The sequence below is a fragment of the Pararge aegeria genome, chromosome Z (assembly GCF_905163445.1).
Source record: "Pararge aegeria chromosome Z, ilParAegt1.1, whole genome shotgun sequence".
In the NCBI taxonomy this organism is placed as follows: Eukaryota; Metazoa; Arthropoda; class Insecta; order Lepidoptera; family Nymphalidae; genus Pararge; species Pararge aegeria.
The window spans coordinates 3,972,566-3,988,816 of record NC_053208.1 but is presented as its reverse complement, the minus strand read 5'-3'; the positions used below and the strand labels follow the sequence as shown (position 1 = coordinate 3,988,816).

At 37.5% G+C, this 16,251-nt stretch overlaps 1 protein-coding gene across 2 annotated transcripts in view; it reads right to left on the bottom strand.

Annotated features, from left to right (window-relative positions):
• Positions 1-9,397: 9,397 nt before the first annotated feature.
• LOC120636606 (probable cytochrome P450 305a1) overlaps positions 9,398-16,251 on the bottom strand; it is a 39,880-nt gene continuing 33,026 nt past the window's right edge. For both annotated transcript variants that reach the window (XM_039908152.1, XM_039908151.1), the window contains exons 7-8: positions 15,499-15,758; positions 9,398-9,640 (exon numbers count right to left, since the gene is read on the bottom strand). In XM_039908152.1, coding sequence (XP_039764086.1) covers positions 9,462-9,640; positions 15,499-15,758 — 439 coding nt within the window. In that variant the 3' untranslated portion in view covers positions 9,398-9,461. The remainder of the gene's footprint in view (positions 9,641-15,498; positions 15,759-16,251) is intronic.

Here is a 16,251-nt window from a genome sequence, read left to right as displayed (position 1 = left end):
TTTTTAATTACAAGTAATGATGATATTAGTAATTATATTATAATTATAAGCAATAGCGCCAGCATTTTGGGTACCATACCCATAAGTGAACAGTTAGACGGCTTATATTTATTGCAAATATTAATTTTAGTTTGTAATTATTATTTCCCAAGCAAAATATTTTTTATCGTTGGTAATAAAGGTTTTATTAATAAAGAATTAATTCTTACCAAAAAAGAAAAAAATTAACTGTTAAAATGTATTTATTTTATAATGCCATGTTTTAGTACGTCTCTAAACTTGTATTAAAAATGTAGGTATTTGTTTGTTTGATTTTTTTTTTCAAACTGCACCAGTGCAACGTATCCATTTGGTTTCTTGCATTGCGACATTTCATGGGCTAATAAATAAATTTGCCTCTCAATACTAAATGTTTGTATATATCTATGTATATATCTGGTTGCAATCATAATTCTGTTATACCACTTCGATGCTAATATCTTATCTATAATAGTCTTTTCCACTAAAAGTAAGACGGCAAAAGACGGCAATGATGTTGGAAAAGAGCAACTGCTGAGTTTCTTGCCGGCTTCTTCTCGGTAGAATCTGCCTTCCGAACCGGTGGTAGAATCACTACAAACAGACAGACTTGACGTTTCAAAAGTGCTTATATTAGGCCTACTTGAAATAAATTATTTGTATAAACGATAACAAGAAATATAAATAAAAAAGAGGGTAGTCTTTTTTATTTTTATTTCTTGTTATCGTTTTTATGTCTTCTGTTAGTGTTTACAGTAATTTTATTTACCCAAATATTTTTTTTTTTCAAACCCATAAGAATAGAAACAAGAGTTAAATGCAATTATAATAAAACATCCAAAACTATGCCTTTCTAAAATGTTTATCGGTATGACACAACCGACCTGTGCAGGTTTCTTGAAACGCATTTTTTACCGCGTCATAGCATAATTCATGATTTTGTCCCATGATTTTTGTTGCGTACTGGCATGTTTATCTCAAATATATCTGTAAAAGGAAGAAATATTAATCACTAAACCAAACCACCTTAAACTGGTTTACTAATTTGCAACACTATTCCATATTAGCACCTAAACGATATTCTATATTTCGAACAATATGATGGTTGAAGGAAAATTAATGTAAATTATTAATATTATTAAAAATTCCTTAAATAACAATACCACTTAAAAACTACACACCATGGTTACAGACTGATCAACTTATTCTAAGATATCCATTCGATAATAATGAAAGAACGTAAACGTTGAAGTTACGTAAATATCCGATTGACGTTGTCGCGCACCCCGACATGCGTCAAGTTACGCTGAACACTGGAAGTGCACTGGCCGACCTCGACCGCGAAGCGGTCTCGGAGGGCGGGGGTGCGCGGGGATCGGGGGACCGGTTTGCGCAGAGGGCGGGATATAATAACACGTATTTGGAATATTTGTGGCGCTAGATTTAGAAATATTACAATATTACGTATTTTTATTACTGCATCAGTAATTTTTATATAGCAAATTGCTATATTTTAGTATTTATTTTCTGATTCATACATTAATATCAGCCAAACGATTTCCAAAAGGTAATTGAATTTTATTCTTCATTGGCAACATTGGTCTCATTTTCTCACATTCGGTGGGGGTTTTATCGATGGTACTTGTGGTTTTTATTTTAAAAACAATTCGTTTTTGGCAATGTTACTCGGTATATCCGTCAAATCTAAACCTAACATAAAACAAAAAACACTATTAAAAATTTATAAAGAAAAACATCCACCCTCCACTTGCAGGGCTTTTGTATGCCCAAGCAACCGGAGGTCAGGGCTCCAGAGTGAGGAACCTCCTCACAATACGCGCCGTTTCAAGGACTAGTGCCTTCTGTATCCGAACCTTGATCCAACAACGAAAGCTTCTTAAGGTGTTGGTCGAAGCTTTTCGCCAGAAGACCATTGACTGAAACGACGATCGGAACAATAACTCGGCTCGACTCAACATAAGTAAGGATAAAGTTATTATTATTAAACTCTTTATTTGTATACCACAACATTAACATATACAAAATATAATAAAAACAGAAATATATAGAAAGAAGTAGAATACAAAAGGCGGCCTTATCGCTTAAAGTTGTTAGAGGTAAGCGTCGCGTAGAAATCTAGTAGTAGTTGAGCTTTGAGTGACACTTCGTCCGGAAAAGTATGCGTTTTTCTGCCGCCAAGCAGCATTATTTAAAAGTCTGAAGGGCGTGGGTGCTGGTGTAATAACATGCAAATGAGACTTAACACCTACGCCAAAGCTAGATGGACACAAGGAGTCATGTTGCATGCATGGACGTGCTCATTGCATGCCCTGCTAAGTGTTGGTCTGTTCATAGGCGACGTTACTCCCAGGTAACCCAGCTTCCTGCCTCCCAGCCCCTAAAGTTACTCCCAGGACAAATTATCAACCTACTAGTGGTAATTTTTAATGTATTCTTGGCAAATTGCGGTCTGGCACGCCGGCTTGTTGTACAAGCTGCACCATCTGGGCGTGCCAGCTAGTCTCGTTCGTTTGCTGCGAGCGTTTCTCACCGATCGCACATTTCGCTATCGTCTCGACGGTACGGTCTCTTCCCCTAGACCTATACGAGCGGGAGTCCCTCAGGGCTCCGCGCTCTCCCCACTTCTATACGCGCTCTTCACGAGCGACATTCCCCGCGACCTACCGGCGACGGTCAAACTGGCCCAATTCGCCGACGATACCGCTCTCTTTGCGACCGATCCCAAAAAGAGCAACATTGCAAGTCGACTCCAAAAGGCGCTCCACCTGCTGGGCAAGTGGTTCCGCCTCTGGAGGATCGAGGTTAACCCCGAGAAGAGCGCAGCGGTGCTCTTCACGGGCAAACCGAGAGGCCGCTTCACGGTAAACCCCGCAGAGGTCACCCTCTACGGGCGTCCCATACCCTGGCAAGACAAGGCCAAATACCTGGGAGTAACGTTCGATCATAGAATGAGCTTCACCGCACACATTCGCAAGGCCCGCAACAAGACTGCGTATGTGATGGGTCGTCTCTATCCGATGATTTGCCGCAAAAGCAAATTATCCCTCCGTCACAAGGTAACCTTGTATAAAACGTGCATACGTCCCATTATGACATACGCCAGCGTCGTATTCGCCCATCGCCCTCACAGCTCCTACAGGAGCTTTCAAGTCCTGCAGAACAAGTTTATGCGTATGACCACGGACAGTCCGTGGTTCATGCGCAACGTAGATCTCCACCGAGACCTCGATCTTCCCACCATAGCTCAGTACATGAAATCATTATCAAAGACCTACTTTGAAAATGCAGTCCGACACCCCAACCCCCTAGTGGTCGAGGCGTCCACTTACACCCCCGTCCCCGACGTCGAGCTTAAGCGGCGACGTCCGAAGCATGTCCTTGACGACCCTGACGACAAAATAACTACCGACAACGTGTCCCAACAACACACACACACGCAACATACACAGCGTCTTCGCCGGCGAAGACGAGGCCCCGATTTCTGACGTCATCCGATATTAGACGTTCTCGGACTCCATGAGTTTAATGCATGTGTTAGCGCCTGCGTATTAGAAAGTTTTAGTATAAGTGTGTTGATTATTGATGAATTTTTATTTTTATCACTTATCTCCTTGATAAATAATAAATTTTAAAAATATGCCAAAAACTAAAGTTGAAAAAAATCGTGAATACTGGCGGGAAAAGTAATCCACGCTTCAAATAAAATTATTGCTACTATGTTCTACATCAGAGATTCCTAAATGGTGGTCCAAAGAACCCTTAGGTTCCACGCATGCAGTGCACTACGGAGTTATTTTGTATTTCTTTGTGTTATAATATTTATTCAAGGGTAATTAGAACCGTTGTGATTTTATAATCTATGTTATAAAAGGCTTCACAATCAAGAAATAGACTGATTTATAGACGACACATGTATGGGAGGGAATGAGATAGAATACATTTCACATTTTGGAAGTTAGCAGGGACTTAATATGTAGATAAAGAAACAAACACATAAATGTATATGACAGAGTGAGATAGAAAACATTATACATTTTTTTACCTTCCAGTTACCATGGAAACTAAATAATAAACTTTACATTTATCCTAATAGGTAGTTCTGATACTGCACATCGTTACACTTCTGCCGTGTGTGAATAAATTGCACAGGATTTTTTTTATCTCTTCCACTCAACATTATTATAGGCGTGCAGGTGTAAGTAAACAAAGCAGCGGTCCGATTTAGCAAAGAATATTCCGTGTATAAAATGTTACATCTGTTTAAATTTTATATGGAGTACATTTTTAACCAATAACATATGTAAAGGAAATGCAAGTGGGCTACCGATGTGGGAATTTTTATTTAGTCATTTGTAATGTACCTAGATCAAAGTTAAATAATAATAATAATAATAATAATAAATCTTTATTTGGAACAGTTACAATGGCACTTAAAATACTAGCAAGGGTGGCACTGCAATAGTAAAAACTGTGCTGCATGTACCACCGCCCACCTCCGAGTTATAGTACAGCAATTATACAAATGTTCCGTTAGATTTAGTGTGTGTGTGTGTGTATGTGTGTGGGCGTGTGTGTGTGTGTGTGTGTGTGTGTTTGTGTGTGTGTGCGTGTGCGTGTATATTATAGATACTCGATATAATCTTTCCAAAAGGATAAGTTTACTAGCAGACATGCTTATTTATGTTTGTTAACATGGCTCGATATCAAAGGGAATATAAACTACAAAACGACTTATTTCTGTGAGATATTAACCGATTGCTATATTTTAGTATTTATTTACTGATTCATATGTATGAATCTTACTTTTTACATTACATTGCGGAGCTCCATGATATATTATGCAAATTAAGTTTCATTTCTTATACTCCTCGAAATGCAGGAGAATCAGTATGGTGTAATATATAATTTCTTCAATCCTTATACTCTACACCAAACAGATCTTCAGCAATGTACCCTCTACGCACGTTTCGCTCCGAAACAGGAGCATCCACAGGGGATGTTGGTTTTACAGTGAAATTTTAAAGCCTTTTTTTGCTTTTTCGGAAGGACATTTGCCGATAACCACCCGGTTGCTACGGCGTCACCGGGGGAGTGGGGAGCGCGAAAGCTCGCCATGAGAAGAAGGGGGGGGGATTTGTTAAGTCACAAATGTGTCGCTTTTTATACCTTTCTTACCCCCCACCTTTTCTATCTAAGCCCCTCTCACCTGATTAGTAAATCTAGAAGAATCGATAGAGGTGAAGTTGCTATATTTATTTGTTTCTTTAGTAATTCGAACCTCTTTTTTCTTATCTATACTTATAATAAAACTGTAACTGGAAGATATCTGTACATTTAATATATTTTGAAATTTTTTGCCGGGGGATGCTTTATAATCGACACAGTCCAAAACAGATTTTTATTTGATTTTTGTCTGTCTGTCAGTCCGGGCATCACGTGAAAACTACTGAACGGATTTAAATAAAATTTGGTATAGTGGTAGCTGATATACCGGGTCCACATATAGGATAATTTTTATCCCGATAAACAATAAGCTTCCTCCAGGACATGGGAACAATTTTTTTATCAATTTCGACCGATTTTTATAATTCTTTTTTTTACTTAAAAGTGTATACTATCAAACATTTACTGTCCAATTTTAATGAAGATCTGATAACTATTCTTGGAGATAAAGGACATAACTCTTCACAGATAACAGCAAGTCGCAAGGCATAAGGGTCAACGATCGAATGCATGCGTATCTTCCTACTAAATACTAATATTATAAATGCGAAAGAAATAAAATAATCCCAACTAAATTGAATGCCACATCAAAAAACAAAACCAAACGCAGACGAAGTCGCGGGCAACAGCTAGTATAAATATAAAGTTTGATTATATACCTGCAAATTAATTTTTTAAATATTGAAATTGAACCTATCGCAAAGAAGTTTCGACGGGTATAGAATAACACGTACGTCCGCGAATAACATAGTTTGGAAATAAAACCTACCTACCAGATGTTCCTGGTAGGTAGCGCTGCAATGCAAAAAAGTTTCTAGGTATTTTAAGATATTAAAACAATTTGGTGCAGACAAAGTTGCGCGGGTCAGCTAGTGTTTAATAATTTCTAATTATAGTATACATTTTCATAATATTAACTAAGGAGGAATATCATTTATCATATGGCGCATGCAAATGGTTAAAATTCAGGTCTGGTTGATAAGAAAATTAAAAAGAAACATCACAGGCTGGTTGCTAAGGATTAGATCCACCACCCCACATGTCATCAAAAAAAGCAAAGAATAGACGTTGAAATCCAAAGACAGCAATCAAAAATGAATCGAATCTAAAATTCTATTATTCCCCAAGGATCGCTCTATTCAAATTTTGGATTACATTGATTATTATTTCCGGGGAAAGCCAGTCGCTTCATAACCTGCTAAATTTACGGAGCCGAGAATTGAACCCGTAAAGGCCACAGTAAAAACCCCTATTTATTCAGTTCATTTGCAAAAATGTAAAAATAAATATCTAGAGATACGTATTTAATTATAACGGTAACATAAAATGTTTTATATCCGTAGTAAGCTCTTTGCAAAGCTTCACCCACTAGTGCCATTAGCAAATTAACTGCAATGTACATTTTGACCTTTAATTCTGAAACCAGGTATCTGTTATGGATTTCCACTGATTGGTTTGCGACCGAAATACATTGGCAAAACCCGTATACTGCACGTGGCGAAATTCGTTTACGCTCGTCTGCCTCGCTAGATTTGCCAGTTTTTGCATTCACCTTTTAGCATGCCCTGCTAAGTGTTGGTCTGTTCAAAGGCGATCTGGTAAAAATCGATCGAAGGAGAGGAGATCGAAGGTCTGTTAAAAAACTGATTCGGGCGATGGGTTTAAAAAAAATAAAAATAGGTAGGTAGGATTAAAGTAGGTAAATAACTAAACCTTTGATAACTTTTAATTGATATAGGGCAGATTTTTATCAAATTCATTAGTTTTTTTACAAATACGCTAATAATTATTATTAAAATAATAAAAAGTTTTCAAGAATCAATTAAAATTATATTTGATTAACAACCAATGTGTTGACATTGAGTTGGTGAATATTTAGATATAAATACGACTGCATACACTTCAGTCCAACATGGACTCGAACGATGCTAAGTTAACTCATATAGTTACAATACCCCTAAAAAGTAAGCCCGTTACTATCTTAGACTGCAGCAGGTGAGATTGCAGTCGTGGGCTAACTTGTAGTAGAATAGGATAAAATAATACTACTAAAAATTCTGTGGACAACCGTCCAAAGCAGGCAAATAAAAACTCAAAGAATTTCTCACACCGGTATATAAATTTAGCATTTTTCCCTTCATTGTTAAATACCTTCTAGACCTTTCATTCCCGTTCCCCGTTTTTATCGCATTGCACATTCCTTTGTTGTTTTACACTTATTTCTTTTACACCTCAGTCACCGCTTCATCCAACCAGTTCTCTCATTTAAAAAAATCTATTTTATTAAAAACACTTTGCCGAACGTTTAAGATAACTGTAATGCAAATAATGTTTTATTATATCAGTTTTTAACGTGCTAAAAGATTAAACATATATAACTGAGAACAGCCAGACGCTTCCAGACCAACCTGTCTGCCAGCGTGGTGATTATGGGACTACCATTGAGAGAGGTTTTTCAGTCCAGTAGAGCACCGGTATAGGCTATTGATAATATTATGATTATGATGAATTATGATAATTATGATTATGATGAATTATTATAATGATGAATTATGATAATTATGATTATGATGAATTATTATAATGATGAATTATGATTATGATGATTTATGATTATGATGAATTATGATAATGATGAATTATGATAATGATGAATTATGATTATGATGATTTATGATTATGATGAATTATGATAATGATGAATTATGATAATAATGAATTAATTATAATTATGATCAGGATCTCTAAGTTACAAATATATATTTATTCTAATGATAACTACTCAGAAAATTACAGTAGGTATACGCCTCGGCAGACTTTAAGTATCCTAAGGTAAAATAAATAAATAAGATGGTAGCAGGCTAGGTTAGCCCATATGCCAGTTATGTTAAACTCAGTTAAGTTTTCTACGTGGCATCGTTAAAATTAAATGTTGTGATTGGTGGCACAACTTTGCCGGTAAGATAACCGAACCGGAACAGAGAACATACCGATATAATATAACAATTTTTTTATGTAACAATCTAATTTTACGTGCGTGTTCCAACCGTAAAACATTACAACTTAAAGACGTTTTAAATTTTACATGTTTGAGTAATAATTGTTACTAACCAGATTGTGGATTCTGGACCTTTCTTATATAGAATTATCGTGTAAGTTATGATAACAAAAAAGAAATCGGCGTATGCCATTGCATACGCCGATTTCTCGAATTTCTCGAATGGGCGGAGGGGGGAGTAAAGTTTAATTCTTGGATGCACAGTGAAATGTGAAAATTTCTATATTAGTTTAACCAATGCTTACATTAACTCACAATACGCAATGTACAATAATGAGTGTTATGTATTTCATGTTCTATAGATAGAATATACCTAATATCGCTTCCTCGTTTCTGATACGCCGCTAAGATCGGGAATGCCCTTCCAGGCTCCGCTTTCCCCGCCTCCTATAATGTAGGTACATTTTAATCTAGAGCGAATAGAAATTTACTAGGTAAGTTCGATGCACTTTGGGATGCCTCCCCACTTACTTTCAGGATTGCAACAGAGCTCCGATTTTTATCGCTTAGCGGCATACGCATACCTTTGGCGGAAGGGCCTAGGCCGAAGTTTCCCACCAAATAGATTGGTGTTTTAACTTTAAAATTATTATCTTTGAGGCCTCGACGCCACGTGTCTTGCTGGCGTGATGTACTAACGTTTTTCAACAAGGCGAACGTATGCAATACATGGCTCACGTATCGGACTCTCACGGGAATGGGAATGCATGGTTGTTTGTTTCAAAAAGTCGTCACTTTAATAGTGTTCTCGGGCGTCTAGTCACTTAATTAATTTAGCAGTTGACAGTAAGTTTTTTTACCTCTAATGTTCTACACGTTTACCATCAAATGAGAAATATGAGAAAAGTTTCTGAGTTAGCAACATTCCGCTTGTGTAAAGTGAGACGTTGAGCACGTCGGGCAGGCGTCTTATCTGTTTTTGGACAAAAGCACTGCATGCGATAATTACGGCTGAATGATGTTTCTGAATGTTCTTAGTTTCTTTGTTATACTTATAACCATCAGCAGTCACGATGGTAATCACACCAGTTGGTGGTTAACGGTGCTGCATGGTCGGTTGACAATAAAATACATTGCAAATATGTTTAATATTTATTGACCTAAAATTTAACTAGTAGGTAGATATAATAGCCTAAGAATATTATTGTCGCGGCACGAATTCAGCTGTAAAAGGCCTTGCGCTGGATATTAAGCCGATTATAGGTTCCTCTGAAGGTAGTACGCCGTTGCTGCACTCAATGCGGAAAGCCTGCATAATCCCAACGAACACTATGAATATAAACGACTTCGCAAGGGAATCGCCGGGGCATCGCCTGCGACCTGCAAACATAAAGGTAATGAAGGTGAGATATATTTATGTAAAGTGTAAATGAAAACGAATATGATATTTCAGAGGCTTTAGAGGTACATTATTTACTGTCTCTGAGACAACCGAAATGATAATAGTTTTTGAGTAAACCATTGCAATTTTTTTTTGACAGAAATCAGACACGACTTTAACATCACATGGAATTGTAAAATCAAGTGACTCCTGTCAAGTGACATAGTACATAGTACCGAAGCTACGCCTACCTAAATAATAAAGTTATTATTTAGGTAGGCGTAGCCTAGCTTCGGTACTATGCACTCTCGTCTCGAATTTTTGAAGTAGTAGTAGTATCGAAAAATTAATAGGCTTCTTTTGATTTAATATTATTACAGGGTGATTCCTTATACAGTATATATATATATATATATATATATATATACATTACTTTCCACTACAAGTTAGCCCTTTACTGCAATCTCTCTCTGCAATAACTTGGTAAGTGATGATATAATATGTTATCTTAGATACAAATAGACATATTTATTCTAATGATAATTATCGTAATGTCTCTGAAAATAACAGTTGGTATGCGCTTCGGCTAGCTTTAAGTATCCTATGGTAAAATAAATAAATAAGATGGTAGCGGGCTAGGTTAGCCTGATCAGGGATATGAGTTTAACATAACTGCAATATGCCAGTTATGTTAAACTGGGTTTACCCAGTTAAGTTTTCTACACGGCATAGGAAACATGTAGTGGCTTGGTGGCACAGTTTGCTGGTAAGGTAACTGGAGCGGACCAGAGAACAATCCGACATTATAAATTTACAATATGCCCCTGCCGAGGATCAAACTTTGGACCTGCCATTTATAACACCGCAGTGCTTACCTCTGCGCCAGAGAGGTCGTCAAATAAGGTAATATGTAGATAAATAAAAATACCTTAAAGAAAGCCTTACATCGCGTGACGAAACGGCCCTTGAATAAACTTAAGAATGCAATTACGTTCGGAAATCACATTAATTGCTTAATCCGTACTGTGGCGTGTACAAGCAAACTGCTAAATTGCAGAAGCTACGAACAAGTTCGTCTAAACATTCTAGATGGTATTCGAAATAATTGGTAATAAATATTAAGTCTACTCCACCAAGCCCAGAAACTGCCAACATAACAATTGTACTTACATCTAAAATATTCTGATTTATTTGTATATACTTTAACTGAGTTTTATATTTTTTTTAACGTTTGGAATATTCTAACATCCGCCGCCTACTCAGTTAGAGACCCACCACGGTGCTCGATGCAGGTCGGTGGGCTTTAACGACGATTGTCACATGTTAGTGTTAATAACCGGGACTGACGGCTTAACGTGCCGAGGCACGGTGACAACCATTATACTGAGTTATTCGACGATCACGGCTATCGGTTAGTAATAAAAAAAGTATTGAAATATCGTATTCGCTCATTCAGGTTGCAGTATGTATAACAAGCGGAATAATGATAAAGCACACATTCTATGTGAAATTAATATCATAGAATCGTACAAGTTTAGAGTTACCTACAAATTGCATTGCAAAGCAAGTCACGTTTTTAATGCCAAAAGAAATAGCGAGACTCGAGCGACGATAAAATAATATTGAGATTATTCTGAATGTCATTTTTCCGTTGCTCACTTCTTGGTTCTATTATAAGTTAAAGGCAAACTCTCACTTCGGCAGAGGCCTTTATTCCAACAGTGGACTGTGTGATAGGCTGTTCATGATGATGAGTGATATTTCAGAAGTTACATTTTTATGAGGCGCAGGTAGATCAAAAAGTAACATTGGAAGAGTTATTGCAAAAAATCGGGGCGATAGGAGAGGAATGATATTCGAAACTGTCTTAGTTTTTTGCAATCATCCGAGCTATTTGCTTGGAAGAGTTCGTTATAGCGTTCGAAAGGGCCGCCGAATTGTATACGCTTGTTTTTTGCTATATCTAATTCTCTGCTTTTGAAATACAGTAGATGTGTACTCATTCAATATTTGCTTAACTTTTTCCAATCTTTCATTCGCTCGCATTGCTTCATACAGACAGTCATTACTTCGGCTATTTATTCATGCAAATGCTTCAAAGCTTCGCACCGAGCCTCGACCGAAGTTTCCCACTAGAACCGAAGTACCTACAAGATTTACTTACTCGCAATCGAGGAGTCGAAATCGACTTTTGATTAGGAACGTAAACTAAGGGAAAATTCATAAATAATGACGTAGGTACGTACGAAACACTAATGAGCAAATGCATCAATCAATTAATTATTCGGGCGTAAGTTAGAGCAAACAAGCGAAGTTTAACCTTCAAATTACTGAATAAATTGAATTATGCATTCATCGCAAAATTTAAATTTTCAAATTATTCACTAAACAAATTTAACATTGAAATACAGTTGCTGTAAGCTAATATCCAATAGTAATATGCAGCAATAATATTGTTTCGTGCAATTTATGTAGATTATACATAAATTATAGGAAATATAGGCAGGGAGGCCGCTTAATCTTCTCTGGAGTGGTATGTAAAGTCTACCAATCCCCACTTAGCCAGCGGCCTACACTCTCCTCATTCCGAGACTACCTAGCGGGCCGGGTTATGGGATTATTATTATTAAATTAATTTACTAACCAAGGTTGTAATAGTTGTCTTAATATTATTATGGTATAATAATAAATTCTTATGTATTCTACCGTACACAACCGTGCCGTCGACAAAAGGTAACCACTACGGAGGTTAATTAACAAACTATTTACGATGGTGGTTTCAAAAGTTAAAGTCAAAAAATATGGATCCGTGAAATAACATAACGGGCGTCTCTTGGACTATGCAATATTAACAAATCAGTTATTAAACAAGCCGGTTCAAAGGAGACCACAAATTCAGCAGCAAACATTTACTGCTGTATATAACTGTACTATAGACTGATTTTACTAATCAATGCAAATTAACCTTGTCTATATAGACAAGGTTATAATTACATTGATTTGTTTACGTGGCGCAATGAAGTCACAATAGTTGTCTGGAAGTGGCTCATGATTTTATTGTTGTGTTCCACTACAAGTTAATTAACCCTTCACGTACGTAGTCTAAGATAGTAACGGGCTTAGCTTTTAGGAGTATTTGAAATGAAAATTGCTATGTGCATTGCTTTTGGAAAACTGCGTCAAGTCTTCAATTCGCCGGTACACCAATGCCTACAGAGGAAAGTCTTTAAAGAGCGTGTCCTGCCTGTAATGTCGGATCGAGAGGACGTGGACACTGACAGTCGGCCTGATCCACAAATTCAAAATCGCGGTATGGTGCGAGCTATGTTGGGAGGCTCTCTTCGGAATAAAATTCGCAACGAAGAAGTCCGTAGGAGAACCAAGGTCACCGACATAACTCACGTTGAAGTGGTTGTGGGCGGGACATGTCTGTCGTAGGACCGATGGCCGCTGGGGCAGACGCGTTCTGGAGTGGAGACCGCGAATCGGTAAGCTCAGTGTGGGACGATCTCCAGCCCGTTGGACAGATGACCTTAAAAAGGTGGCTGGAAGCGGCTCGATGAGAAAGGCGGAAGACCGTGTGCGGTGGCGTGCTCTTGGAAATACCTATGTTCAGCAGTGGACGCTTGTGGGTTGTTGACGATTATGATGAAAAGAAAATTAAATTGTTGATAATGATGATGTGTGACCATAAGGATGACCGACGGGTTAACGTGCTCTCCGGAGCACGGGGTGGGCACCGCCAATTTTCCAATTCTGGGCTGGTACTAAATATTTGGCTGGCAAAAAACATTATTTTGCACGATCTCGGAAATATAACTAAGACCACGTTATGCGAACAAAATAAAAATATATAGAGGGAGTTAAACCTACAACTACTGAAGGCCCTTGGTGAATCATACGGTATTCGAAATTTAAATAAGTCATTCATATTATAATACCAAAATTCAAACCTTTTGTCTGAATATTTTGTTTCAAATGTTAAACTGTCGATTTCACCGTTTTAATTTTTCATGAAAGAAATAACGAACAGAATGTATTATTGGCAGTATCGTTTTTCTCGCACGTTCAAAGGTTCCCTGGCAAAAAATACTTCAGCATTAAAACCTTTTGTAAGACAGCTTATGGCAATGCAATAAAGCGAGGAATAAATGTCATTGTACAAAATGTTACAATTGAATAAGTACTTACTAATATATTTTTTAATATTGGCAATTGTTTTGTAGTGCAGTTTAAATGAGTCTACACGTCAAAGCCTTCGATGCACCGACATTAAAGCCTTAAAGACTTTTCGGGAGGTTATTTGACGGACGGTTTCGATTATCTGCAGCGCGTGATAGAAATCGTTAAATCCCACCATCCCGCAATGAACAGCGTGGTGCGTTTATTTTCTGTACCCCTCTTTCTTAAGCGAGGCCTTTGCTCAGAAATAATTTGATAGATAATTTTGGATTTTTTTCTGGTGTGGTCTGGTGGGAGTCTCCGGCTAGTTACCACCTTACTGATAGATACATATGAATACATATGAGTCTGGGTATAACCGCCGCGCCGCAGTGGTGTGCACAAGGGTCTTGACCAGGGTATGCATAAAGAAGGAAGATGGCATAAAATCATCTGATTTATGAGGCATACAAATTTTTTAAAGTTGGCAGTGCTTTTCTGCATGTTTTAAGTGCACGCCACAGATCCGCCGTAACCACTTAGCCCGCTACCATCTCACTGCACCATCACTAACGGCGAGGTTGCGTTTTATATTATAATAAATAAAAAAATAAAAATCGTTTATTTCGTTTCTTACATTGTAAATGATACATGTTGTGAAGACCTGCTAGTAAGCATCAAAATACCTGTGTCAGGAGGCCTTAAAGCGATTAAACGATAATCTCTTTAAACGATTGAGTAGTGTGTCTTGGTGTGTTTATGTTTGTGTGTGTGTGTGTGTGCGCGTGTGTGTGTGAGTTTGTGTGTGAGTGTGTGTGTGTACATGTTATAAATTATTAATAAGCAGTCATAATGATAGAATAGTGGTTACTATGGCATCCCTCTCGGGGTTACCCACAATCACTTAAACGGTAAAGGAGACGTGGCAACAGAGTTAGTTCTCCATTATGTGATGACGTGTGAATTCATCATAAAACATTTGGCTATAGTCCCTAAAGCCTCTTCTCATTCCGACAGGAGACCTTCGCCGTGTCGAAATAGCTGCGGTTATTTAAATAAATAAATCAAATACTACGACAAAACAAACATTTAGCCACAAAGAAAGCGTAGCTTGTGTTATCGGTACTAAGATGACTGTGAATATTTTTATGAATAATATACACTAGCGGACCCGCGCGACTTCGTCCGCGAATGAGTCGACTAAAAAAAATAGTCGTATTTCCAATATATATGATTACGAGATTCCAATATAAATGAATCATAAGCTAGATCGATTTATCGCCCCCGAAACCCCCTGTATACTAAATTTCATGAAAATCGTTGGAGCCGATTCCGAGATTCCAATTATATATATATATATATATATACAAGAATTGCTCGTTTAAAGATATAAGATAAATACTTATAATATACAGATAAACATCCAGACACTGAAAAACATTCTTGTTCATCACACAAACATTTTCCAGTCTTTCCAATCGGCTGTTTGTTTTCCTGGGATAAATAGTAGCCTTTTTTCGCTACTTCTCCGTTCTTCCAACTACCTCTTTACAAAAAATCAAGTTGATTCCTTAGTTAGAGTGAATGGGCATTTTGACCGCATCATTGCCTTTCATCAGGCATGATAGTTGTCAAGGTACAAAAAAAAAATTAAGTATAAAAAAAAAAGTTTGAAAATAAACCAAGACACACTCACCTATACCAAACGGATACATATGCTCTGTGTTTTTAATAGCCCCCCGCTCATCTATAAACCTTTCCGGTATAAACTTCTTCGGCTCTTCCCAGACGCTGGGGTCGAAATGTGTATCGCCGACTGCGATAAGGACGGTCGTATCCTTAGGTATTAAATAATCGTCCAAATAGACGTCCTCTAGAACTCTTCTTGGTCCTGCTAGTGGAACAATCGTGAAGTACCTCTGTACTTCTAGAAGGAACGCCATTGTATAGACTAACCTGTAATCAATAGAAGTAACAGTTTCAACAATATTTCTCTCATATCACGAAAGTAAATGTACAAGTTTAATTCTATTTTATTTTATTTTGAAGCGGTGATAGCGCTTTGGGTAGGAGCTCGATTTCACGCAAGTTTTGTGCGTTTTAAGAAATTCAAATATAACTTGCTTCAACGGAGAAGGAACCTTCATGTTTGAGAGTTCTACATAATGTTCTCAAAGCTGTGTGGATTCCACCAATCTGCACTGGGCCAGCGTGGTGGACTACGGCCCTAACCCCTTCTCATTGTTGGAGGAGACCCGTGCTCTGTAAGGTCCGGTAATAGGTAGATGCGATGATGAATACTATTTAATTCTAAACCTAAACTCGTGAGTAAAAATGTCCATTTGCGACCGCGCGTAGATAACAAAGATATTTTTTTTTAATTGAAGTTACTCTGGTGCTGTCCCGAGGTAAAAATCCTTTGTCGATTTCCAAGCATGCAATGCAAGCT